Below are 27,962 nucleotides of genomic sequence, written 5' to 3' on the forward strand. Positions count from 1 at the left end.
TGCCTTTTATTCATTCTCTCCTGGGCTTCGATTTTCTGAGAGAGAGAGAGAGAGAGGAGAGAGAGAGATGCATTTTGAACCTTTCACTACGCCTGGTGACTTGAAGCAGCTAACTCTGCTGTCTAGTTCCAAACAAACCAGCTGGACAAGCCTTGCGCTGCAGGCGGAGCATTAGGCTGACGTTCCCGCACCGCCCTCCCAGAGAAACTGGGATTGGGGGCTGGGGGGGTGGGGCGCGGAGTGGCGAGCCGCCATCTCTGTGCGGGGCGGCCCTCCGCCCACGTGGTGCGGCGCCCACGGCCATCTTTGTGCGGGGCTGAGTTTCCGCCCGCGCAGCCGCGGGGACTCCGCAGTGGGTTGCGGGCGATGGAGCGGTGGGCGCGCCCGCAGCTAAGGCTTTGGCTGCTGTTGTTATTACTGCCCCCAGCGCCCGGCCGCCAGAAGGAGTCAGGTAGGCTTCCGGCAGGGCAGAGCCTGCTGCTGGGGCGCCGTCAGGTTCGGTCCGGGGGCGCCCTCCCACCCCCCTGGCTCCCAGGTGAGGCCGGCGGCCAGCTGATGCTCTGGCCGCTGGAGCGCAAAGCTGGGCAGAGGGCACGGGGGAGCCTTGGAGCGGAGAGTGAGAGCGTTTGGGTGGCTGGCGCTGCTTTTACTGCCCAGGACCCTGGAGAGTAACCCGTCTTTCGGGATTGGGATGGTGGGGAAGAGAGGGAATTGTGTTTACCCACAGCGGGTGTCGCCTGCGCTTAGTTGCGCTGCTCCTCCCTAAAACACACTGGGGGATAACTCGTGTGCGTGCCTGCGTGTGTGTGTGTGTGTGTGTGTGGTTCTTAGTGAATTGCCAGACAGATGAAGGGAGAATTAATATCTGTGCCTTTTAACTGATCCTTTTTATAGGGTTCACTTTGATTAGTAAAAGGTGAGAATACGTGTCACCAGTTTATTCATAGCTTTCTGAGTGCCAGACTTGGACATTTTCTAATTTCTTGGACACCGGACAGCCCGAGTAGAGGAGCAGACTTGACATGAGTGCTGGAGAATTACAGAATGAATTCTTCCTGGCGTTTCGTTTCCACCAGTGGAATGGGAAAGGGTGTCCTAAAGTTTTGGCCATCTGTTGGTTCTGCATGCCTGCTGCCAGCAAATGAGAATGCTCAGGGTATTTTGTTAACTCTCATTTACTTCACTTCTTGAAGGTTCAAAATGGAAAGTATATATTGACCAAATTAACAGGTCTTTGGAGAATTATGAACCATGTTCAAGTCAAAATTGCAGCTGCTACCATGGGTGAGTTCATTTCTTTGATATGTCTTTGAGAGTCTAGTGCTTGTCACAAGAAGTCCCCTAAAATCCCCAAGAGTCCTGGGTTACAGTGATCAGAGGGCCAAGCATGCCTTGTTAAAAGATAAGATTCCTTGTTAAAAGATAAGATTTCCTATTTCTAAGGAACAAAAATGTACTAGGATAGGAGAGGCCTAGATGGTGTCAGCAAGGCTATTTACTCCTTGGAGTTAGCTACACATACTTGTCCGTGTTCCCCACTGGACTGAAAGCTTCTTGAGATCAAGGCCTATGTCTTAATCATGTTGCATCCCTGGTGCTGGCCCTCAGTAAGAGTTCAGTAAATATTGTCGGTGGAATGAACATGTTTATAAATGAACCTAATCATAATTTCTTATTGGTAATTTTTAAGTATGCAAATTATGACTGAGAGGGTAGTGTGAAAGAAAGATTACTCAAAGTAACCTTTGAGTAATCAAAATGAACAAACCCAAACTAGCAGCCTTGGGTTCTAGTTGCAGATGTCCCATTAATTATCCCTGTGGCAAGTCACTTAACTTCTCTGAGTCTCAGATTCCTCATCAGCTAAATAACAGGGTCCTTTATTTCCTCATTGTGTTGTTCTATGACTCCTCAAAAAATTCACCTAATGCTTAAGATACTTATTGAAAAACTATATAATGAACTTTAAAAGGGATACAAAATAGTGTAATTTCTGATTACTGCTGTCAAACTGTTAGAGTATGTGTGGTGAGTGGGGGTCAAACAGACCCGAGCAAGGGAGTCAGTCTGAGACCAAGGACATCAGAGAGTGTCAGACTGTAAGGCAAAGATCATACCTTCTATGGGAATCAGAGAAGGGGAGGTTAGGGGGACTGCAGTGACTGGGAGGACATGGGTGTTGTGTGAGTATTGAAGGAGGAATGTGCATCAAGCAGAGGAGGGGCAATCCAGATGGAGAGAGGAAGAAGAAAAGTTGACTTGCTTTTTCCTCTTTGTGGCTTTGTTGTTTTGATTTAGATTACCTGTGTGCTTCTGGGGGAAACATTGCTCATTCCTGCCTTCTATTCTTTCCCTGGTTTACTTTGTTTTCTAATACTAAATCTACACCCACAGATAAAAAGTAGGTAGAATGGTACCACTTTCTTGATCTGCTTTCCTTGATGATTCACATTCTTTCCCAGGGTCATAGAAGAAGATCTGACTCCTTTCCGAGGAGGTATCTCCAGGAAGATGATGGCGGAAGTAGTCAGAAGGAAACTAGGGACCCACTATCAGATCATTAAGAACAGATTATACCGAGAGAATGACTGCATGTTCCCGTCAAGGTAAGAATTATGAGGTAGATATATCTTTCAACCTTCTTATTTATGGGCTTACTTGATACTGTTCTCATAGAGAAGTTAGTTAAAGGGACCCACAGGTGAATCTCTCCTCACATTTCAGAGGGACCAGAACATAGTGACAAGCTCTTCTTACCTGGGGATTTTTCTTGCCAACTCCTGCCCCCTCTTTCTCCTATATTAAAGTCTGTCTCCTCTCCTTGAGGCTTGGGCACATCACTGATTGTATTGGCTATGGCTCTGCCCTGCTCATCTTTCCCCAGGTATAGAAGCTGTAGGGAATGGGCTGATGAAACCCAGCAGGAATAGGCTGGGCTCAAGGAGGAGAAGCACTGAGTGTTTATCATGAGTCAAGTATTGTTCTAGATACTGAGTATTTGGAGAAAGGTGATGGAAAGACAAGAGTAACTGGGGCTGCAGATTACGCAGACTACCCCAGCCAGGAATTCAGGTGTGAGAGTTGAGGTAACTTATCAGTGGGCTGAGGGTTGGGAGCAATTAGGGAAGGTCATGGACTGAGCCTGAAGGTTGGGTGTAGGTAGCATTATATATTTATACAATAAATGAGAAATCTCCCTTATAGGAGTCCTTTTTTTTTTTTTTAACACAAATCTTTATAAAATTACAAAGTATAAAACTCAGAGGTCATGGTATTCCCCTACCCAAGATCTTTCTAAACAATCTCTATTCTGTCATTAAAAGTAAAGTAAGTGAGGGACACCTGAGTGGCTTAGTCAGTTACCCATTTGCCTTCAGCTCAGGTCATGATCCCAGGGTCCTGGGATTGAGCCCCGGGTGGAGCTTCCCCCCTCAGTGAGAAGTCTGCTTCTTCCTCTCCCTCTCCCCCTCCTCCTGCTCATGCTCTCTCTCTCTCTCTGTCAAGTAAATAAATAAAATCTTAAAAACCAAAAAAGGTAAATGAGCAGTAGTGCAAATAATATCCATCCATATGGACATAAAGAATTTTTCTTAATAACAACTTTATTACAAGTTATTACATTTTCATTGTCAAAAATATGTGAAAACAACAAAAAAGAAAATAAAGATCACTTAATATCCTACTACCCTGAAGTAATCACAATTACATTTTTGTTATCAAGTGTTAGGGTAAATAAGGTAGTAGTGGGCAAAATTATTGAGGTATTTTATTTTTATTTTTTTTTGAAGATTTTATTTATTTATTTGAGAGTGAGTGAGATCACATGAGGGGATGACAGAGGGAGCGGGAGAAGCAGACTTCCCCGCTGAGCAGGGAGTCCTGTCGCAGGGCTCAATCCCAGGACTCTGAGATCATGACCTGAGCCAAAGGCAGAGACTTAACCAACTGAGCCACATAGGTTCCCCTGCTGAGGTATTTTAGACAGGCATTTCTTTCATTATTTGGGAGTAATAGAGACTTTATAGATTATGAGTGTAGAGGAATTTCTAATTTCTACAAATGAGAAAAAAAATAGGAGTATAGACATTGTTAGACTTTAAAAGCTTACCTAATGTAGTTAGCTGAACAATTTCCAGATGAAATTAAATAGAAAATTTCTGAAAGGCACATACCTCTCATTCCAGACCTCAGAACATTTTGGTCAGAATCATGAGCTCGTAGAAATGTTCTGAAGGGAGCACAGGACATTTCATTGACAATAAAATATTCTGTATCTCTAATGCATGGAAAGTTCCCTATCTCAACTACCTACAAAACTAAGGAAACAGATTTGAGCAAAAAAGAAACAAAATGAAATACTCAGAACTAGTGTCCTTAATAAAATGGACACAGTTGAATAATATCTCAGATTCCCATCTAGCCAAAAACAGTATCTTTCTAAGTCTGGATACTTTTAATTCACCCAGTCCGAGGAGCCTGTAAGGCATATAAAAAATTTTATTCCTGAACAAAGTAAAATGTAAATTCAGCATTTCAAGGATGAGCTGAGAGATTTTGCTGAGGAACCAGAGCACCATGTAATTAAATGACTGGAGATCTGTCATTTCAAAGATGGAGAATAATGGTATTTTTAAAATAATAACTTTAGAGAGGTATGGCTGACATAAACTGCGCATACAACTTCATAAGTTTATGTTCATTATCTTTTTTAAAAATTAATTTATTCCTTTTTTTTTAAGATGTTATTTATTTATTTGACAGAGAGATAGAGCCAGAGAGCACAAGCGGAGGGAATGGCAGAGGGAGAAGGGAGAACCAGGCTCTGCACTGAGGAGGGACCCTGATGCAGGACTCGATCCCAGGACCCTGGGATCATGACCTGAGCCGAAGGCAGATGCTTAACCATCTGAGCCACCCAGGAGCCCCCAAATTTAATTTATTCTTAATTGAAGTATAGCTAATATACAATATTATATTAGTTTCAAGTGTATCCATAGTGACTCCACATGTATATGCATTACAAAATGCTTACTGTGATACATGTGGTTACTGTCAGTCACCATACAAAGTGATTACAGTATTATTGAATATATTCCCCATGACTTCTTTTTATTGAAGCATAGTGACACACAACATTCCCTTAGTTTCAGATGTACAACATAGTGATTCTGGACAACTCTGTATGCCATGCTGTGCTCACCACAAGTGTAGTTACTGTCTTTAACCATACAACACTATTATAATACCATTGACTGTATTCCCTATGCTGTATTTTTTATCCTCATGACTTATTTATTTCATAATTGGAAGTCTGTATCTCCCAGTCTCCTTGGTGCATTTTCCCCATCCCCTCTCCCTTTCTCTTTGGCAATCATCTGTTTGTTCCCCGTATTTATAGGTCTGTTTCTGCTTTTTGTTCATTGATTTATTTTGTTTTCTAGGTTCCACATATAAATGAAATCATACGAATTTATTTATATATTTATTAAGTCTTTTTGGTATATGGTATTTGTCTTTCTCTGTCTGACTTATTTCACTTAGCATAATAACCTCTGGGTCCATCCATGTTGTCACAAGTGGCAAGATCTCATTCTTTTTTATGACTGATTAATATTCCATTATATATATGATATGTATATCATATATCATATATATTATCATAAGTATAAAATATATACTTTATATAATATATATACTATACAATATATACTTATATATATACTAATTTGAAAAGATGGACAAAGGTTTTATGTATGTGTATATATATATGTATATATATATATAAACTTTGTCCATTTATCTATTGATGGACTCTTAGGTTGCTTCCATATGTAGACTATTGTAAATAATGCTGCAGTAAACATAGGGGTATATATATCTTTTCAAATTAGTATTTTTGTTTTCTTTGGATAAATACCCCCTAAAAGCAGAATTACCAAATCATAAGGTTATTTCTGTTTTTAATTTTTTTGAGGAACCTCCATACTGTTTTGCATGGTGACTACACCACTTTGCATTCCCACCAACAGTGCATGAAGGTTCTCTTCACATCCTTGCCAACATTTGTTATTTCTTGTCTTTTTGGTTATAGCCATTCTGACTGATGTGAGGTGATGATGTCTTGTTATGGTTCTGATCTGCATTTCCCTGTGTCTTTTGGCCATCTGTACATAATACATCTTCTTTGGAATATGTTTATTCCTGTCCTCTGCCCATTTTTTCATTGGATTGTTTGTTTTTTGGTGTTGAGTTATAGGAGTTATGTATTTTTGATATTTACCCTTTACCAGATGTATCATTTGCAAATGTCTTCCTCCATTTAGTATGTTGCCTTTTTGTTTTGTTGTTTCCTTCATTGTGCAAAAGCTTTTTAGTTTGATGTTGTCCCAATTGTTTATTTCAGCTTTTGTTATCCTTGCCTGAAGAGACAGATTTAAAAAAATATTGCTAAGAATAACATCCAAGAGTTTACTGCCTGTTTGCTTTTAGGAGTTTTATGGTTTCAAGCCTTGTACTTAGGTCTTTAATCCATTCTGAGTTTGTTTTTGTATACGGTGTAGGAAAGTGGTCTAGTTTCATTCTTTTGCATGTAGCTGCCCAGTTTTCCCAACACCATTTATTGAAGAAGCTATTTTTTCTCCATTTTGTATTCTTGCCTCCTCTGTCATAGATTAATTGACCATACAAGTGTGGGTTTATTTCTGGGCTGTCTATTCTGTTCTAGTAATCCATTTTTGTGCCAGTGCAATACTATTTTGATTATTGTTGCTTTGTAGTATAATTTGACACCTGGGATCGTGATACTTACAGCTTTGTTCTTCTTCCTCAAGATTGCTGTGGCTATCCAGAGTCATTTGTGGATCCATACAAATTTTAGAATGATTTGTGCTAGTTCTGTGAAAAATGCTATTGGTATTTTGATAGAGGCATTGAATATATAGATTACTTTCAGGAGCATGGACATTTTATCAACATGAATTCTGCCAATCCATGAGTATGGTACATCTTTACATTTATTTGTTTCATCTTAAATTTCTTCCATCATTGTCTGACAGTTTTCAGAATACAGGTCGTCTACCTTATTGGTTAAATTTATTACTAGGTATTTTATTCCTTTTTTTTTGATATTTTATTCTTTTTGCTGCAATGGCAATTTGTTAAGTTTTGATATATGTATACATCAAGATAATGAACATATCTGTCGCTCCCAAAATTTTCCCTGTGCCTCTTTGCAGTCCTTCTGCCCAGACCCTCCCTGCCATGCCATCCTTTTACCCCTGTCCTCTGGCATCCACTGATTTGCTTTCAGTCATAGATTATTTCCTGGATTTTTATATAAATGGAATTATAAATAGAATTATATAAGATGTGAAAGAGTGATATTTTGAAGGCTAAACATGAAAAAAAATGTTAAATATTTTAGCTGTTAAATATAAATGTACAGCAATAATATATTTTTCCACTTTTTAACCAGTTCTATTTATTTATTATCAAAGGAATTTTCCATGCACATGGTAAAATATTTAGATAACCTCAAAATATATACAAGGAAAAGTAAGTTTCTCTACTACCTTTAACCCCTAGATGTGTAGTCCCTGAATCCTCCTTTCAAAAGATAACCACAATTATAAGTTTCTTGTATATCTTTCCAGAAGTAGTTTGTGCCTATACAATTATCTAAACTCATAACTAATTAGAACATGCTGTATCTTCTGTTCTGCAACTTCCTTTTCTTTTCCATTTAATAGTAGATTTGAAATTGTTCCTTAAGAGTATATAGGGCACATCTCACTTTTTCGTGACTGCATAATAATCCATTGTATGGATTTCTTTATTCAACCTTCTGTCAGTGGGCATTTACTTTATTCTCCACCACTCCCCTTTGAATTTTTTTTTTTAAAGATTTTATTTATTTATTTGAGAGAGAGGCAGTGAGAGAGAGCATGAGCGAGGAGAAGGTCAGAGGGAGAAGCAGACTCCCCATGGAGCTGGGAGCCCGATGCGGGACTCGATCCTGGGACTCCGGGATCATGACCTGAGCCGAAGGCAGTCCTCCAACCAACTGAGGCACCCAGGCGTCCCTCCCCTTTGAATTTTAACAGATGCAAACAATGGGTTGTACTTATACCTTTGAGTACTCATGTAGTTATATCTATAGGCTAAATTCCTAGAAGTAGGATTAAGTAGGCCAATTAATGTGTTTTTAAAATCTTGATAAATAGAAGAAAACTGTCCTCCAAAGGAGTTGTGTCTCTTTTCTTTTCTTTTCTATTTTTTTACATTTTTTTTCTTTTAAGTAATCTCTGCACCCAACATGGGGCTTGAACTCAACAACTCCAGGATCTGTTACATGTTCTACTGACTGAGCCAGCCACCACCCCAAAGTTGTGCCTTCCCCCATCCTTTTCATTTACCTGACCCTTGTATCACATGCTCAGAATACACCTCATACTCTTATCAATACTGTGTATTATTGGACTCTGATCTTTTGCAATCGGATTAGGGAAGACTAGCATCTAGCTTTGGCACTTTTTTTTTTGTCATAGTGATACTTTGTTTTTATTTGAAATATATTTGACATATAATACTGTATAAATTCAAGGTATACAACTTGTGAATCTGATATATTTGCATATTATATATGATTGCCATTATAGCAATAATTAACGCTTCTATCATATTACATAATTATCCTTTCTTTTTTAGTAGTTGAAATAATTAAGGTCTAATCTCTTAGCAAGTTTGATTATAATACAATGCTGTTGTTTGTAATCACATTTATGTATGAGATCTCTAGGGCTTATTTACTACTTGATGTAAGTTTGTACCCTTAAATAATCTTCTGTCTTGTCCCCCCATCCCCCCATCCCCTGGTAACCACCATTTCTTTCTCTCTTTTTACAAGTTTGGCTTTGGTGCTTTTTTTTAAAAGATTTTATTTATTTATTTGACAGAGAGAGAAATCAGAAGTAGGCAGAGAGGTAGGCAGAGGGAGAGGGGGAAGCAGGCTCCCCACTGAGTAGAGAGCCTGATGTGGGCCTCCATCCCAGGACCCTGAGATCATGACCTGAGCTGAAGGCAGAGGCTTAACCCACTGAGCCACCCAGGTGCCTTTGATGCATTTCTTTAATATTGGTGTGTGGAGGCCAGGAAAAACAAGGCTTTACCCATCTGGAGTCTAGCCTTGACATAAGTACAGCCATCTTGACAAAGCAAAAGCTGGCACCTTGCACTCCCTCTCCAGCCGCTCCCCTCCCCTCCACAGTATGTGTGACATTCCTCAGCCACCCCTGGCTGCCCTAAAAGAAAAACAAATAGTTAACTTGCAGAGATCACAATCCTGCAAGACAGGAGTCTCCCTTGGTTTACAAATGTCCTAGAGATTTACAACAAAGAAGCTATAATATCAATAGCCCAATTTCCAGAGGCAAATAACTCAGTTCCTCAAGCCGGAATGTCGCCCACCCCTCCATAAAACTGAGGGAGGCTGAGACAGAAGGAAATGGAAATAAAGTTAAATTTCTTCTAAACCTAAATCTCACTAACAAGGACACTTGATAGGAGGAATGTGACATTCCACCAGGAAACTCCCAATTGTCTTCATGTCAGTGCCTCATTAGAGGAAAAAATGGCCTTGGCTTGATAATAACCAGACCTCCAGTATCCTGACAGTCTTCTTTACCCTGATAGCCCTTCTGAATATCCCCTTTGTCCTCACCCACCGCCGAGTCCACCCCTACTCTGCCTTTTAAAACTCTGACTATAATCTGGTTCGGGATCCAAGTCCCTACTCCGCTGTGTCGGGTATACGTGGTCCCAAGCTTAAGCTTGTCAAATAAACCCTCGTGTGCTTGCATTGGTGTTGGCTCCTTGGTGGTCTCTCAGACGTGAAAACTTGGGCTTAACAGTTGAGCATCTTTTCCTTTGTTTATGAGTCACTGATACTTTTTGCAGTAACCTCTCTATATATAAATCAGTATTTTAAATCAGTCATTTCTATGCTGCTGGAAAATTTTGGCTGAACCTTGGAATGCTCCCCCCAAGATAGTGCTAGTCAGAACCTCAAAGAATGGGGCAGAAGACCTGAGCTGCTAGTGTATCCTCTCTTTCCAAAAATCCCCTGAGGATTCCTGGAGAGTCTAACCAGAAAGCTATATAGGCATACCTTGTTCTATTGTTGTTTCACTTTTATTACATTTTTGCAGATATTGCATTTCTTTCTTTGTTTCTTTCTTTCTTTTAACAAATTGAAGTTTCGTGGCAACCCTGCATAAAACAAATCTATTGGTGCTATTTTTCTGACAGCATTTGTTCACTTCATGTCTCTGTGTCCCATTTTGGTGATTCTTTCAATATTTAAAATTTTATTGTTATATTTATTATGATGATCTGTGATCAATATTCCAAGTCCCTGAAACCTCAGATGATTGTTAGCATTTTTTAGCAATAAAGTATCTTTAATTAAGATATATATGTTGTTTTTTTAGACAAAACACTATTATTGAACACTTAATAGACCATAGTATGGTATAAACATAATTGTGTACATAACTCTCCTTTTCTGGCTTGCAAAACTGATTTTGATAGTGTTCTGTACTCAACTTGAAGGCAATAAAAGTTTTCCTATCTTTCCTCCTAAATTATGAGACTTAATTATGGTGGAGATAAAAAAGAATCTTTGTGAGATGCAAAGCCCAAGGGACACAATTAGAAAACCAGCTTTTTCCAGTTCCTATCAAAATTTGTATCTACTTACTAATTAAATGAAAAGGGAAGTTTAAAAAAATAGGAATGTGTAGAGGAGAGGTGGTGGGAGTACCAATACATCCTCCAAACTTATGATCTAGTTGGAAAATTTCGTTAACTATTCTAAGCTGAAGCAGGCTGGCTAGGAAAGAACTTGCATAATATAGAAGAGTAGAAAAAGTCTTTTTAGAAGCATTGCTTTTGGGAAACTTTGCAGTAGGCCAATGATCTGAACACTGGCTTTCAGATCATTGGTGGGAATGAGACCCTGTTTTGTTCTATAGCAGGCACTAGTATGGTAAATTTGTGGTATTTCTGGTTGGCAGGTGTAGTGGTGTTGAACACTTTATTTTGGAAGTTATCGGGCGGCTTCCGGACATGGAAATGGTGATTAATGTACGAGATTATCCTCAGGTTCCTAAATGGATGGAACCTGCCATTCCAGTCTTCTCCTTCAGTAAGGTAAGTATAGGAAGAGCCATATGGGGAGGTGGAGGGTGGTCCTCTAAAGTATAAGTAGGAGATGATTGTCCTGTGACTTGAGTCTGTTGGGTAGTGGTGAGGACGAGACCTGGGTTCCAAGAATTGGTCTGTGTCCTTCTTAGCTTCACAGTAGCTGAGCAATAAAACCAAGTAGTTGGGTAATGTGAGTAATATTGCTTAAGTATCTACAGGGCTATGGATGAAGGGTAGGGAATGATGGAGGCCTGAAGAACCAATAGGACATTGAGGGCAAAGTTCAAGATATCCTACAGAGCATGGGAGAAAGTGGCTTAAGAGACCTCATGGGCTTGGAGTTAGGGAACATCTTTATTCAAAAAATATTTGTTGAGCTCCCATATATATAGTCCTGTCTGTCCTATCTGTCAGTCTATCCCAGGGGCTCAACATGGCTAACAGTGAAACTGAAGGTGGTAGATAACTCCACCCAGTTTGTGCCTAAGCACTATGTTGAAGGGATAGGCCTGGATATCCGAGAGGGGTATGTGAGAGGGTCATCTTCCGGTCTAGTTATGGAGGAATACGTGTACTAGCTCACACCTGTGGACTTAAAGAACTTGGGACAGTTAATATCTTCTCAGTGTTCTGGTTCTTGCAAATATGTATTGGCAGGGATAGTTCCTTAGAGATTAGGCATGAACACATTTGGTGGGGGTGGCCTCAAAGAGAATGGATGGAAGATTCTATGGGGGAAGAGCGGGCTTAGGAAAACCCTACGGACTTTGAGAAAAGGCACACCATCTCTGATTTGGTTTCTCCAAAGAGGGACATTTTATCCTTAGTTTTTCTTTATCGCAGTTTACTTTCTCTCTAGACTTGTTTATTTCCTGTGTTGCAAGTGGGCTGAGGCCACATTGGTGTTGCATTTCCCATGGTTTAGCCTCATTTCTCAAAAGTGCTTGGTCTCGTTTATCATAAAACCCTTCCAGAAGAACAGATAGAGGACCTCATGTACGTCAATAAGGAATTTATTTTTGTCATTTATTTGTTGTTTTGGTGGACGGTAAAGTATGACCATCAGTATACTAACTTTCTTTTCATCTCCTCTCTTTTTTCTTTTTTTTTTTTTAAGATTTTATTTATTTATTTGACAGAGATCACAAGTAGGCAGAAAGGCAGGTGAGAGAGAGAGGAGGAAGAGCAGGCTCCCCACTGAGTAGAGAGCCCAATGTGGGGCTCGATCCCAGGACCCTGAGATCATGACCTGAGCCAAAGGCAGAGGCTTAACCCACTGAGCCACCCAGGGGCCCCTCCTCTCTTTTTTCTTAACCAATGACTCCTAGTCCCTAGAGAGGGAATTTAGTCTTTCACCTTTTAGGAATTGTTCAGCTTCTATTGAGCAGCTGTTACGTCTTAGCTGCTTGATGAATCACATATCATTTTTTAAAAGTATTTGAGAATATGTGAACATCATATTGCATGTGTAATCCCAGTGAAGAAACTGAAGAGATAGAGGTCTATCAGTGGCCAGAAGTTTAACAGAATTAACCACAAAAAGGGGGAACAAATGGTTTTAAACTTTTTTTGAAAGATGTGGGATAATATCCCTTTCCCCCATCCTGCCCATCAGCACTTCTGGCCCTGACCAACAAATAACCAAGAATTTATTGGCCAACCAGTGTGAGCTCCACAGTACCACAGTATTAGGTAATACTAATTAACACTTACCGAGTACTTACCACGTACCAAACACTGGTCTAAGCTTTTCACATGTACTAACTCATTTAATATTCAAAATAAGCCCATTAGATAGATAACATTATTGGTATTATTATTTCTCCTGTCATAAAGTAAAGGAAACTGAGGCATAGAAAAATTTGCCTGGAGTTGGAAAGAGGTAGGATCAGCATTCAAACTCAGATGTTCTGTTTCAAGAGCCCATGCTCTTAACCATCGCACTGTGATTCTTGTTCTCAAAAGACCCACTTGGGAAATAATCAGGAACTGGTAAGACAGTATACACTACAAGTGTAATAGCCGTTAAAAGATGAGAGATTTATATGATCATTCAGAGTTAGGTGTTTCATTTCCCTTAAACTAACAACCCTAACAGTATAATAATGTCCTCTAGAAAAACAGAACTTTGGGTAACTGGAAAAATTGACTTTTAATGAGATTTCAAATTCTGGGATTAGTGAGCCCATGAATTTTAGCCCATGGTCATTTTTGCCTTTTAATATCTAGAGTGTAGACTTGGCAGACCAGGGAAAATAGATGTGTGGCAATATTAATACTAGATCAAGACCTCTGTCCAGATCCTGCAGCATGACAGTAGTTTGCTTCTTCTCTCTCTGAGACTGATTTCGAAACCCTTTCTGTTTCTGTTGAAGACATCAGAGTACCATGATATCATGTATCCTGCTTGGACATTTTGGGAAGGGGGACCCGCTGTTTGGCCAATTTATCCTACAGGTCTTGGACGGTGGGACCTTTTCAGAGAAGATCTGGTAAGGTAGGTCCTATACAGAGGTTTTCTTTGTCCTTCTTTGTGGGTCTTCTTGAAATAAACAGTAGGGTATACGCAATTATTTACTTTAAAATGACTAACTTTTAAGTAAAAACAAAACAAAACAAAACAAATTTCTTCTAGCATAAGCAATTTTATATGTGTCTAACATACTTACATATCCATAGGAAAAGAGCAGAAGAACCTACCCTAAAGTCAGAAGTGCCTTTGTGGAAAGGATTATAGGAACCCTTTCTTTTCTTCTTTAAATTTTTCTGTATTTTTAAGATTCTCCAAATACTAGTTAATTCCTTCCATAATTAGAAAAAAATGAATGACCATGTTGTGGAGGAGAATAGAGAATTACTTGGAGGAACATAAATGCACTTTATAATTTAGAGCTAAGTCCTGGGGGTGGAGATGGGGAGGGCATAAATGTCCCACAGGTATCTCAAGTACAAGTTTATGCCAGATCTTCCTGATTCATGACTGAGACATGCCTGGGCCTGTTGACTCAATCTGCTGTCGTTTCAGAATTTAGATTGTCTGGGTCATCCAAACTGTAGGTATATCTTACCTGGCTACATTTTGCATTAACGATTCAATCAACATTGGTACCTAATGAGCATACTTCTAGAAATACAGTCTTTATAGGTCTTTCTCAAGTATTGGGAAAGCAAAAATTTTTTTTTTTTTTAAAGATTTTATTTATTTATTTGTCAGAGAGAGAGAGAGGGAGAGAGAGCGAGCACAGGCAGACAGAATGGCAGGCAGAGGCAGAGGGAGAAGCAGGTTCCCTGACGAGCAAGGAGCCCGATGTGGGACTCGATCCCAGGACGCTGGGATCATGACCTGAGCCGAAGGCAGCTGCTTAACCAACTGAGCCACCCAGGTGTCCCGGGAAAGCAAAAATTTAATTCAACTTTATTTCCACAAATATCTGTCACCTGTTTGTACCACATGTGGCTGGAGAGTCAAAGGTGAGGCTGGAGTCCTGAGAAACAGGTAGGGCTGCAGTCTTCAGTGGCAAGTAGAGCCACCAGGTAAAAAAATGAGTCTGTTATTCAGTAGGTGTATTTTGAAAATTAATTTTTTTTAAGATTTTATTTATTTATTTGACAGAGTGCGTGTACTCATGTACACACACGAGCTGGGGGAGAGGGGCAAAGGGAGAGGGAAAGGGACAAGCAGCCTCCCCTCTGAGCATGGAGCTCATTGTGGGGCCTTGATCCCAGAACCTGAGATCATGACCTGAGCCTGAATCAGATGCTTAATTGACCGGGCCACCCAGGAGCCCTCAAAATTATTTTTTAAGATACTGTGGTCTCATACTTCATAGAACTAGAACTGGAAATTGTCCTTTTCAACTCTTTATTTCAGAGATGAGGGAAGGAAGACCCAGAGAGATTGAGTAGCTTGGTTAAGGTCAGGAACCAATCTAGGCCTGAAGTCCAGGTGTCTGCACTACCAGTTAATCTTACCCATGCTCTCCAGACATTGAGGCCATCATTTCCTATGTAGATTCTGGTTTTGAATGACAAATTTTGAAAGGGAAAAATAATAAGGCCTTTAACCAGTTTTTCTTTAAGTTATTCTTGGTCTTAATAATCTAATACTTTTTTTTTTCAGATTCTTCACATTCTTCTTTTTTGACCCGCTATACATCCACTTTTTTCTTTTTTTTTTAATAAGAGAGAGTGAGAGAGTGTGAGCTGGGGGGGGGGGGGCAGAAGGAGGGGGAGAGACTCCTAAGCAGGCTTTGTGCTGAGTGTGGAGCCTGACAAGGTGCTCAGTCTCACAACCCTGAGATCATGACTTGACCTAGGATCAAGAGTCAGACTCATGGCTCTTGAAACAGATCATCTGAGTTTGAATGCTGATCTTTCCAACCGAGCCAGACAGGCACTCTCTACTTTGTTTCTTAATTCTTTAAAAACAAGCTTTTTTCTGATATGAAGCCTATACATGGTTGTAAACATGTATGTCTGACATTGGCAACTTTCCCACCAACTAGTCAGTGTGGCTTAGAAATCTTTTCATGTTAGTATGTATGAAACAACCTCATTATTTTTATCAGTTGCATGATATTCCATTGTGTGGATAATAATTTACCTCATTATTTTCTATGATAGACTTTTAGGCTACATATGTAATACATGTACAATTTGTTCTTTTCTGGACTATTTGAGAGTATGTTGTACACCTTATGACCCTGTACATCTTAATTTGTTAGTGCGTATTTCCTAAGAGCGAGAATATTCTCTTTTATAACCATGCTGCAATGATCAAATTCAGGAAACAATATTGGTACATTTAATTATGCCAGTAGTATCTGATATGGCTCATTTTGCCTCCAGCACAGGATACAATCCAGGCTCGTGTGTTGCGTTTAGTGGTCACGTCTATTTAGTCTCCTGTGATCTTGAACAGCTCCTCAGTCTGTCTTTCTCCTTCATAACATTCACATTTTGAAGAATGCAGGCTATACATTTTATAGAATGTTCTTCAGTTTGGTTTTGTCTGTTTCCTCACGATTAGATTTGGCTCCTGCACCCCGGCCTGATTACTTACCTAAGTGATTTGCGACCATCCACGCCTCTTTGGAGATGTTAATTTTGATCACCTGGTCAAGGTGTTGCCAATTCCTCCACTGTGTAGTTGCTGTGCCCTCCCCCTACCTTGTAAACTACTAAGAAGTTTTTAGGGAGATAGATTATGTTTTAAAATCTAAGCTTATAAGAACATACTTTTCTTTTTTAGTATCTTCCCCTCTTTTCTTCAGTTGAATTTATTTATGGAGTGTCTGGGTGTTTCAGTGCGTTAAGCATCTGCCTTCAGCTCAGGTCATGATCTCAGGGTCCCCAGATCAAGCCCTGAATCAGGCCCCCTGCTCAGTGGAGAGTCTGCTTCTCCCTCTCCTTCTGCCCTTCCCTCCCCTCTCCCATGCTCTCTCTCTCAAATAAATAAAATCTTTTTAAAAAGTATGATCACAGAATTACAATTTTATTTTTTAAAGCCTTCCATTCAGAAGCTCTAGCCATGTGATTTCATTTCTTAATGTGAAACTTTAATAATCTGCTAGTTTATCTACATTGATGCCTGCCTGCTATTTTTCTATTTTTCTAGTTTTGGGGGAGTTTGTCCCCACTGACTTACTTTTCACTCTGTAGAAGAGTTCAGTGTTTCTGTAGAGTTAAAGATTTCTGTCTGTACTGTCACAGGGTGGTAATAAAAGAGGTCTGAGTCAGCACCAGGGTGTCACTTTTAACACTTGCCTAGGGAAAAACGTCCCAACATAGGTCTTTTGAGGGGTAGGTAAGTGGGTAGAAAGAATGATGGAGAGAGAAAACAGAAATGGCACAAAGTCTGTGTATATTAAATGCAGCTTTCCCAGGGACTAAGGACATTTATACTCAAAATTTCAGTGTAAATTGATACTTTTTTGTTAGGTAGTTTGGCAACATATATCGAAATATAAAATGTTCATGTCTTTGACCCAGCCATTTCACTTCTAGAATTTATCCCAAAGAGTTAATTAGACAAGTATGTAAAGATATGTACACGAAGATTGTCACTACAGTGTTGTTTCTTTTTTTTTTTTTTTAAGATTTTATTTATTTATTTGACAGAGAGAAATCAGAAGTAGGCAGAGAGGCAGGCAGAGAGAGAGGAGGAAGCAGGCTCCCTGCTGAGCAGAGAGCCCGATGCGATGCGGGGCTTGATCCCAGGACCCTGGGATCATGACCTGAGCCGAAGGCAGAGGCTTAAACCACTGAGCCACCCAGGCGCCCCTACAGTGTTGTTTCTTAAAGCAGAAGGTTGGAAACTTCTTAAAAGCCCATGAATAAGTAATGAAGTGAATTATGACATGGGTGTAAAATGGAATATTGTGCATGAGTGTGAAGTAAAGGGACTCTGGGTTCAAACTCTGGCTCTTATGAGCTGTGTGACTCTAGCCTTTCAAGAACCTCAACTGTAAAATATGGATAATAAAACCCACCTCAAGAGGTTGTGAGAATGAGCATATATATGTATATATAGGATCTCTGTTATGTAGAGCGAGGTTTCTCAGTATTGGTTTGAGAAATTGGAGTTGGATCATTCTTTGTTGCAGGGGGCTTCCCTGTGCACTGCAGGGTGTTTAGCATCCTTGGTCTACCAAGTGCCAGTAGCAGTCCCCCAGTAGTGACAATCAAAATGTCTGTGGTTGTGGCCAAATGTCTTCTGGGAGAAAGGGGCAAAATCACCAACAGTTGAGAACTGCTGATATAAAGAAATGACTAGAAGGAAATTCTTTTTTTTTTTTTTTAAGATTTTATTTAATTATTTGACAGAAAAAGAGATAGCGAGAGAGGGAATACAAGTAGGGGGAATGGAAGAGGGAGAAGCAGGCTTCCCACCGAGCAAGGAGCCTGATGCGGGGCTCAATCCCAAAACCCTGGGATTGTGACCTGAGCTGAAGGCAGACACTTAATGACTGAGCCACCCAAGCGCCCCAGGAAGGAAATTCTTTGTGAAAACGTTAAATTGCTAAAAGTAGGATTGGGAAGATTCAAGATGATTTTTTTTCACTTTTACTTTATGCTTTTCCATTAGAATTTTCTATAATGAGGATATATCATTTTTTTCCCCTAAAAAAATATCTCACAAAACAAAAATAACCCAGAGTTATGGTGTTTCTGTTGTGGGGGTAGGGCATATGAAGCACAGCAATAGATCGTTCTGGCCTTGGCATGGAGAACCGGGTAAGGATGGTCCAGCAAGAAAGAGCTATAAGATAGGCCAGGAAAATGAGCAATGCTCTCAGCTGAGAGAAAATGAGTAATGTGACATTTATGTATCTAAAAGTATCTCTACCTAACAAGTTTATATCCTGAGTCTCTCTGTTATGGTAAGTAGCCCACCAATCCCTCATTAACTCCAGTTCAGCCCTTCCCCTCCTTTTTCAAGGAAGACACTGGGCAACTTCTGTGCAGGGTCCCTACGAAGGAAGTTAAGAATGATGCATCCGTGAGCTAGCAGTTTCAGCCAGGAAAGCTGGTCATGGTAATGTGTACTGAGACTGAGTTTCAGGGACTTCGATGGAGCATTTCGTACAGTGCTTGATGGAGCACTTTGGAACATCAGGCAGATTTCTGGTGATACTGCGTGTCCTCCAAAAACTGAAGTCCAGGAGTGATTTGCTTTCTTGCCTTTAATTCAGTTTCTGATATTTTCTGCAATTCTCTTTGCCTGCTAAATTTATCAACAGCAGCACTCTAGTTAAAGTAGAGAAGAAATCCTCATTGTGATGTAGGATTTAACAGCCCTAAACATGTCATTTAGAACTTAGGAGTTTGGTGGGGGTGGTTTAGATTTTGTTGATTTAGAGAGAGAGTGCATGTGCAGGTGCCTGAGCGGGGGTGGGGCAGAGGGAGAGTGAGAATCTCAAGCCAACTTCCCACTGAGTGTGGAGCCTGATGTGAGTCTCAGTCTTAGGACTCTGAGATCATGACCTGAGCTGAAATCAAGAGTCAGATTCTTCAATGACTGAGCTACCCAGGTGCCCTGGGAACTTCTCTTTCAGTGTTGTTAATTTATTAATGGAGGTATGGATTGTAGATATTATTGGCTAGCATCTCCAAAGGAGTGAAGTAACAACAAAGGGTAATAAACTGTCACTGAGGGCTTTTTCTTTTGAGAGTCTGGGTCAGACTTAATTGAAAATGTAAAGTTCTGAACTAATCTTCAGAAATGGTTAAAACACATCCTCATATAGTTAAGAGAAAAACAGAAACTAATTGAAATCTAATTTTAGGTCAGCAGCACAGTGGCCATGGAAAAAGAAAAATTCTACAGCATATTTCCGAGGATCAAGGTGACTATATTTTCTGATATTTTACAAAGATATTTGTAAGATACAAGTAATTTTGAGGATGTGAAGAACTGTAGTTCAAGGAGAAAGCTAGGATAGCTAAGAAGTAAATGTGGAATCATAGAATTTTAGACGAGAGAAGAACTCCGATTATTTGCCCAAATCACTTTTTTTTTTTTTTTTTTTTTAAGAGAGAGTGCACATGCATTCCAGTGGGAAAGGGGGTAGGCAGAGGGAGAGGAAGAGAATCTTAAGTCTCCATGCCCAGCAAGGAGCCTGACTCAGGACTTGATCTCACAACCCTGAGATCCTAACCTGAGCCCAAATCAAGAGTCAGATGCTTAACTGACTGAGCTGCCCAAGTGCCTCTTGCCTAAGTCACTCTTAATTGAACTGAAATTAAAAGAAGTAAAGTTCATTCATCTAGTCATTCAACAGGTATTAACAGAGTGCCCTGAGTGTGTTGGGCATCAAGTACATGCTGAAGAGAACAGCTGAGTTGTCCTCTTGCCTCAGAGATTATAATTTTCTATAGGGAGCTTCTGACCTGGCCCTCTGCTAGTCACTTTGCTAATGGCAGAGCAGGAACGGTCACCAGTTCTCCTGACTATCTTTCTCATGAGGCCATGGGCTGCTAAATAGTGATGGAAAGCACAGACTGAGACTGGTGGAAATGGAAACAGAAGCAGGGAAGAAAGGGAGGAGGAGGGAGAGAGAAATGTTGGGCAAGCACCCTCTCTATGTTGCTCAGACCTGCATCTCCAGTGCCAAGAACAGTACCTAGCATGCAGATACATGATGAATCTCTCCTGTACACATGAACACAACAGGGAGAAAGGTTTTGTTGTTTTCCTGGTCAATCTTTCTTGGAGATCACACCTTCTATTTACTTGGGCAGTGAACTTGAGAATGCAGACGGGCCCAGCAGCCACTGTTTACTGGTCCTTATCAACTTCTCTGATTCTCAGATCTTGAGATCACAGCTTCTTAACTTGGTATTGTATGTGGACTTGAACAGTTTTAGGACTGTCTATAAATTATATGGGGATATGGACACTTTTCTAGAGAGTGGTCCACAGGGACTCTAGGACCCCTCAAATGTCAAGACCATCTGCTACTTGCATCATAACTAGGCCTTTTTCTACGTATAATCTTCAGGTTTTTAAGCCCTTCAGTTTTCTTTTTAATTTAAATATTGTGTTGGACCGTACAGAACACAGACAACAAAAGTCATGTAGCTATTTGGGGGAGGGGTGATCACTCTAGTCACAGAGCTGTGCATACTAATGATTATAGAGGTTTCATGAACCCTGCTAAAAGGAAACTCATTCCCTGGGATATGTCTGTAGTGCCCAGAACAACATAATCTTAAAGATTAGATGCAAGCAAAAAAGGGCCCAATATTCCCTGTCCCTGAAGGGTAAAGTAGAGAATAGCCAGGAACACCTATATGCCATAGGGCCCAGTAACCCCCTCCTCTGCTATTAAAATAACCAATAAGTTATCCGTCTCTGTGTATGGTAATTGCATTGCTTACCTTTCAGAGATTGGGAAGAGTATTCCAGTGTGGGACACATTGTTTTATGTCACGTGTTTCTTTTTACAGGACAAGTCCAGAACGAGATCCTCTCATTCTTCTATCTCGGAAAAATCCAAAGCTTGTTGACGCAGAATATACCAAAAACCAGGCCTGGAAATCTATGAAAGTAATCACCAGTCATCTCAATAGAACCAGAGCAGTGAACATTCTCATTCAAAGAACATTGCCACCTGGGTAGAATTCCAGATTAGGATTCCTTTCAGTGGTAGATGAATGTAGAGAAAGTTCCACAAACCAGTATTAGCATATATGTAAATTATTATTTTTTCAAACTCACATTGCTTTTCTGGGCCATATTATGAGTAGTGTTTTTGTTTTGTTTTTTACCACTTTGAAGGAGTAAACCAGAGGACACCAACTTTTTATGAAAAGGGCCAAATGGTGAATAGTTTAGGCTTTGTGGATTGAATGGGCTTGTTGTAGTTTCTTAACTCAGCCATCACAGGTGAAGGTAGTCAGAAACAATATGTAAATGAATGAGCCTGGCTGTGTTCCAATAAAACTTTATTTATGGCACAGAAATTTGAATTTCATGTAATTTCTACATGTCATGAATATTCTTTGGATATTTTTCAAGCATTTGAAATGTAGAATAACCTTAGTTTAGGGGTTGTATACAAAAATAAGCAGTGGTCCAGATTTGGCCTGTGGGCTGTAATTTGCCAACCCCTGGTTTAAACCAGTGGTTCTCAACTCTGACGGTACAATCCAATCAGAGAGGTCTCTGGGATGGGGTCCAGGCATCTTCATTTGTTTAAAAATAAGCATTTACATTTCAAAATTAATAAAGCATATGTAATTGAAATATTATAATTCAATGCCAGGATTAAGGATTAGGTGAACAGGTAAAATCAGGTTGGGAGGAGGAAGTGGGGGGATTCAGGGAGGTGAATTGTAAGGTGGAGACAGTCAGGTTGGAGTTTATCTCTGTCCTTTCAAATCTATGACTTCTTGCCTTGTTGAAAGAACTTTAAATCCTAAATGTCCTCATTGGAAATTTCCATGTACCACATGAGGATGATAAGAAAACAGTTTTAAACTTCTTGTGGGACAACTAAGCATATCTGAGATGTATTATTTGATAGTGTTAATCAAACAGGACCAAAGTTTAAGAACCTATGTTGAAAAATAAGAATATGAAAAAGGTATCCATTCAGCTCAGCCTCTACTGTGGGAACCTGAAAAAGCAAACCAGACTTATTTCTTTCATTAAGACGTTTACCATCTGGCAGGATAGCTGGAATATAGATGGGGGTCTCAAACGCAAATGCCCCTGGGGCCACAGGAGTAAGCAGGAGAGAGCATTAAAGGTCCAGTCATTGCTGCCAAGGGAATGGGAGCCCAGTTTAGCAGATCTTCCTTTTTTTTTTATAAGGAAACCTGGAAATCTGGATTTTTGTAAGAAATAGCTTGGCAATCGTTTGAATTTTTATTTTTAAATACTTTGCATCCCCAATGAAATCTGTGTGTGGGTTACACCTCCAAGCCTGCTAGCCACCACCTGTAACGTCCTCTATGTATAATTTACACAACATCAAACATGCTGTAGGTGAAGACCTCTAAGTTCAGAGAAGGATCCACGTGGCCTTGGAGCTTAAACTCTAAAATCAGACAGGCCCTGGGTTAAAACCCTTGTTCTTCTCCTTAGGCCCACGTGCTCCTCAGCAAGTCTCTTTTCAACTTTTCTCAACTTTTCTCAACTTTTCAAGGCTTCTAAAGCTATAAAATAAGATAATAACATTTCTGAACGTGTTTATTCAGGACACTGAAATGAGGTCATGTTGATGGAATGCTCAACAGTGCTTGCTGCGCTGTGGTCTTCAATAAATACTACCACTCTCAATACTAATCACTTCTTTTTTATTTAAAGGATACCTTGGGGAAGCCAGCTGCTAAGGATGTCCATCTTGTGGATCACTGCAAATACAAGTAAGACTTCCGGGACTCCTGACTCTTGGCTTCCCTGTTGCATTTGGAATAGCTTCATTTTGGGGGACAACTTCAATACTCGGACCCAGCTGGGGTTTATGAAAGTCCCGTTCATTCATTTGGTTGTTGTTTACTGAGACCATGCCATGTGCACAAGGCTGTCTGCTGGGTTCTGTGGGAACCGCGGAGACAATGATAATTATGGTCCCTGCCTCCATAGACCTTGCTGCTAGTAAGTAAAGTGGTGGGACTCCCTCTCTCCACACCCCATTCAAGTGAGAGCTGAAATTAGATGAAGTATTTATCAGGCTAAGAAGGGTTTACATTTCAAAATGAATAAAGCATATGTAACTGAAATATTATAATTCAATGCCAGGACTAAGGATTAGGTGAACAGGTAAAAGCAGGTCAGGAGGAAGTAGGGGGATTCAGAGAGGTAAATGCTAATTACACTGCAGAGTAAGAAGTATAGAGTAGAAGCAACTCTAGTTGGGGACAGGGATGCATAAGAAATGTTGAAAAGAAAATGTTCTCAGTTAGCTTTTTCCCAGAGGGTATTTCTTTGAAGATTGGTTATGTATGCCTGATTGTCTTCTCCAGACTTCAGAAAAAGAGGGAACAGGGAACAATGGAGGCTTTTGGTGGAGTACCATATGGGAAAAACAAGGTTTGGGGGAGCCATGACTCGTTAGAGACATTAGGCCCAGGAAAGCTTGTAGGAAAGCGTAAGGTACTATCTCCATCTGAGGCTTGTGTCTCTGTCTGGCTCCTAGCTTGTGGGCCTATCTAGCTCTGTCTGGAGAAAGAGTCCTCCTTTCCCCCTCTCCCTGTCATTCCCTGGAACAGCCAGTAGCCCCAGGAAACCCACAGGGATATGTGGATGTGTCCTGGAAAACTGGAACTAGAAAGGGAGGGAAGGGGGTCATAAAAGGCGAGAAGGGGAATAGGGAATAAGAAAAAGATCATATTTGTGGCAGCAGACATGTAGGATCAAGTATATCTTGCTCTTTCATTCCCAGGTATCTGTTTAATTTTCGAGGTGTAGCTGCAAGTTTCCGGTTCAAACACCTCTTCCTGTGTGGCTCACTTGTTTTCCATGTGGGTGATGAGTGGCTCGAATTCTTCTATCCACAACTGAAGCCGTGGGTTCATTATATCCCCGTCAAAACAGATCTCTCCAATGTCCAGTGAGTGGCCCTCCCCTTAGCAGAGTGCCTAATGATTTCCACAGTCTGCATCTAGACCCCAGCCATTTAAGACATTTACTACTGATGACTTTTTCCCTTGAAAGCTTTTTCTCCTCACTTGGTTTACATTTATAGTGTCACTATTCAGCTAGGCTATAAGCGAGATTTAATTTGAAAAAGTTCTCTAATGCTAGTATGAAATGTAACATTCAGACGGTATGCAGTAGAAAAGCTCTTATCTCTCCAAGACTAAAGGCAGGGATATTAGATGTTATATTGTCAAAGGGACTTTCAGACACAATGTGAGAACTGATCCCACTGAATCAGAGGCAAATTTTCTCACATGATGTGAGGAACTAAGAAGAGATATGGAAGGGGGCCAGAAAGGTAAGCTCAGTGCCCTTTTCTGGGGTGAGAGCAGGAGACCAAAGGGAAATTTTTCTTCACTGCTGATTTTTGATGTGTATCATTGAACATTTCTCTATTTTCTCAAGTATGTCCCAAATCTACAACAGGTTGCCTTTAGCCTGTGTGGGCTTTTGTTGTCCTTGCTTTGGTCCTGAGGGGACTCTAATCCATTATCCACCTCTCTAGAGATTAATTGTAGATCTCAGTCTGTGGTCTTTCTTTCTTTTTTCTTTTAAAATTTAAGGAACTGTTTTTATTTTTTGAATTATTTAAATTTTGTTAGTTAACATACAGAGCAATATTGGTTTCTAGAGTAGAATTTAATGATTCATCACTTACATACAACACCCAGTGCTCATCACAGCAAGTGCCCTCTTTAATACCCATCACCCATCTAGCCTATCCCTCTGCACCTCTCCCCATCAACCCTCAGTTTGTTTTCTGTTGTTAAGAGTCACTTATGGTTTGTTTCACTCTCTCTGTTTTTACTTCTCCCCCTTCCCGTATGTTCATCTCTTTTCTTTCTTAAATTCCACATATGAGTGAGACCATATGGTGTTTGTCTTTCTCTGGCTAATTTATTTCACTTAGCATAATACATTATAGCTTTATCCACATCATGACAAATGGCAAGATTTCATTCTTTTTGATGGCTGAAAAATATTCCATTTTGTATATATACCACAATTTCTTTATCCATTCATCAGTCAATGGACATTAGTTTGGCTAGCGTTGATAATACTGCTTTAAACATCAGGGAGCATGTACCACTTCAAATCTGTATTTTTGTATCCTTTGGGTAAATACCTAGTAGGGTAATTGCTAGGATATTGGGTGGTTCTGTTTTTAAATTTTTGAGGAACCTCCATACCGTTTTCCAGAGTGGTTGCAGCAGTTTGCATTCCCACCAACAGTGCAAGAGTGTCCCCCTTTCTCCACATCCTTACCAACACCTGTTGTTTCTTGTGTTGTTAATTTTAGCCATTCTGACAGGTGTGAGGTGGTATCTCATTGTGGTTTTGACTTGTATTTCCCTGATGATGAGTGATGTTGAACATCTTTGCATGTGTCTGTTACCATCTGGATATCTTCTTTGGAAAAGTGTCTATTATGTCTTCTGCCCATTTCTTAATTGGATTATTTGTTTTTGGGTATTGAGTTTGGTAAATTATTTAGATTTATCCTTTATCAGGTATGTCATTTGCAAATATCTTCTCCCATTCCATAGTCTGCCTTTAGCTTTGTTGATGGTTTCCTTTGTTGTGCAGAAGCTTTTTATCTTGATGAGGTCCCAGTAATTCATTTTGGCTTTTGTTTCCTTTGCCTCCAGCTACACGTCTAATAAGAAGTTGTTACAGCTGAGGTCAAAGAGGTCTCTGCCTCTGTTCTGTCTCACATTTAGGTCTTTAATCCATTTTGAATTTATTTTTGTGTATGCTGTAAGGAAGTGACCCAATTTCATTCTTCTGCATGTAGCTATTCATTTGTTGAAGAGACTGTCTTTTTTCCATTGGATGTTCTTTCCTGCTTTGTTGAAGATTAGTTGACCATTTTTTGGGTCCATTTTTGGGTTCTCTATTCTATTCCATTGACCTATTTGTCTATTTTTGTGCCAGTATATATATGGTCTTTCTTTCTTAGTTTGGTCCATATTTCAGAGTCTAATAATTCTTTCAATTTTAGGGAGTTGTTGCATTTTGTAAAAGCAAATGATGATGTGGCTCAAGAAATTGCTGAAAGGTAAGTTCTGCTCATTTTTCCTTTTTCTATTTTACTTTATCATCCCCATTTTGCCCTAGCTAAAGGTGTATGAATATTGTTATCATGGTAATATCTGGATTTCATCCTCACTATACAGAGATAATCAGAATTAAAGCTGTCCAGAAGGAAGACACACATTCACATGTCCCAAGCCCATCTTTTATCAAAGTAGACTGAAATCTTTGAGGTAATTAAACAAGTACAGAATTTCTGAGCATTCACTCTGTATGTGTTTGTTTTTAAGAAAAAAAAAATTAAGTTTTATGGCTAAGTGCGTATGTGTGGCTAGGATATCTATAGGGTTGGCTCTGAGAATCAAGATTTAATTCACATAAAGCCTAAGCATTCTGAACAGTGCTTGACACAAGGTAAGCAGCCACATGTACGCTATTATTACTATCAAGTGCTGTGCTTTAAATGTTCTTGTTAATCTTATTTTTAGGGGAAGCCAGTTTATTATGAACCATTTGCAGATGGAAGATGTCACCTGTTACTGGGACAGCCTCTTGACTGAATACTCTAAATTCTTGTCTTACAATGTAACAAGAAGGAAAGGCTATGATCAGATTATTCCCAAAATTTTGAAAACTGAACTCTAGTAGTCATCATCGGACCACGGTCCTTCCTGGCAGCAGCCCTCAGAGAACCCGTGGTGAGAAGCTTCCCATGAGTGTGGCACCTCTACCTTGAATACTGTTATCAAGCCAAATAACTGGTTTTCCTTATCATGCTGCACCCAGAGCCACTCTCGAGAAAGATCCAAAATGTGTATGATACAGACATGAAGCAGCTCAACGCTTTGGCTGAATAAGGACGAGGAATCATGAGACGTGGGTTTTGAACCCAATTCTGCTTTTTATTTTCTTAAGACCAATCCCAGCTTGTGCCTACAGACATCCATACGTGTATGTCCATCACTGTGAAACTGACTGCATCTGTGGGATGATACTTTGTCCCCTTATTTGGAACAGAAAAATTAATCATTTGGAACCAGTACAACCCATCACCGCCGCAGTTCTGCAGTTATTCTAGGTTTGATCTCTGTCACTGTATTTTAATGTAGGAGGTCTTATAGGGTTTGTGAAAAACACCTGGGGATCATTTCTTGAAAGGTCTAAGGAAGCAGTAGTTGTACCATGCAATGATGGGGCAGTTCTCTTTTGTAAAACCATAAGCTTTTTGGTACTCAGGAGGTTTCTATAATGCTACAGAGAAAGGGGCCAATTGTATGAGTAATTATTGCAATTGGATTTCAAGTTTTCCCCTTCTGTGCCTTCACACACATGTTTCTCTATTTAAAAAAAAAAAAAAAAGACAAAAGCCTCTTAATAAATTTAGGAAGTAGTCCTCTTTAATGAAGCTGTGCATAGAACAACAGCTCTTCCTCACTCCTTGCACACCCTTAATATTTTTTCCTCTTTAGATTGGCAGCAGTCCATATCCTCAAAGGTGTGCAGGGACCTCAAGGAGTCTCCACCTATGAAATGTTACACTGGGAGTTGAGACCATCCAACTTGAACACTTAACTTA

The 27,962-nt window shown here is 40.0% G+C and overlaps 1 protein-coding gene across 3 annotated transcripts; it reads left to right on the top strand.

Annotated features, from left to right (window-relative positions):
- Positions 1 to 295: 295 nt before the first annotated feature.
- POGLUT1 (protein O-glucosyltransferase 1) lies at positions 296 to 27,752 on the top strand. Of its 3 annotated transcripts, none has more exons than XM_047725719.1 (11): positions 296 to 451; positions 1,194 to 1,284; positions 2,463 to 2,606; positions 11,073 to 11,208; positions 13,578 to 13,699; positions 19,491 to 19,550; positions 21,154 to 21,253; positions 23,018 to 23,076; positions 24,096 to 24,263; positions 26,355 to 26,411; positions 26,875 to 27,752. In XM_047725719.1, exons 1-11 carry the CDS (start codon positions 367 to 369, stop codon positions 27,029 to 27,031), a joined length of 1,179 nt encoding a protein of 392 aa, XP_047581675.1. In that variant the 5' UTR covers positions 296 to 366; the 3' UTR covers positions 27,032 to 27,752. The 3 variants fall into 3 exon arrangements, with proteins under 3 accessions (XP_047581675.1, XP_047581684.1, XP_047581695.1); XM_047725728.1 differs by lacking the exon at positions 26,875 to 27,752 and adding an exon at positions 26,530 to 26,850; XM_047725739.1 differs by lacking the exon at positions 24,096 to 24,263.
- Positions 27,753 to 27,962: the final 210 nt, after the last annotated feature.

This window comes from Lutra lutra, chromosome 1 (assembly GCF_902655055.1).
Source record: "Lutra lutra chromosome 1, mLutLut1.2, whole genome shotgun sequence".
NCBI classification, from domain to species: Eukaryota; Metazoa; Chordata; class Mammalia; order Carnivora; family Mustelidae; genus Lutra; species Lutra lutra.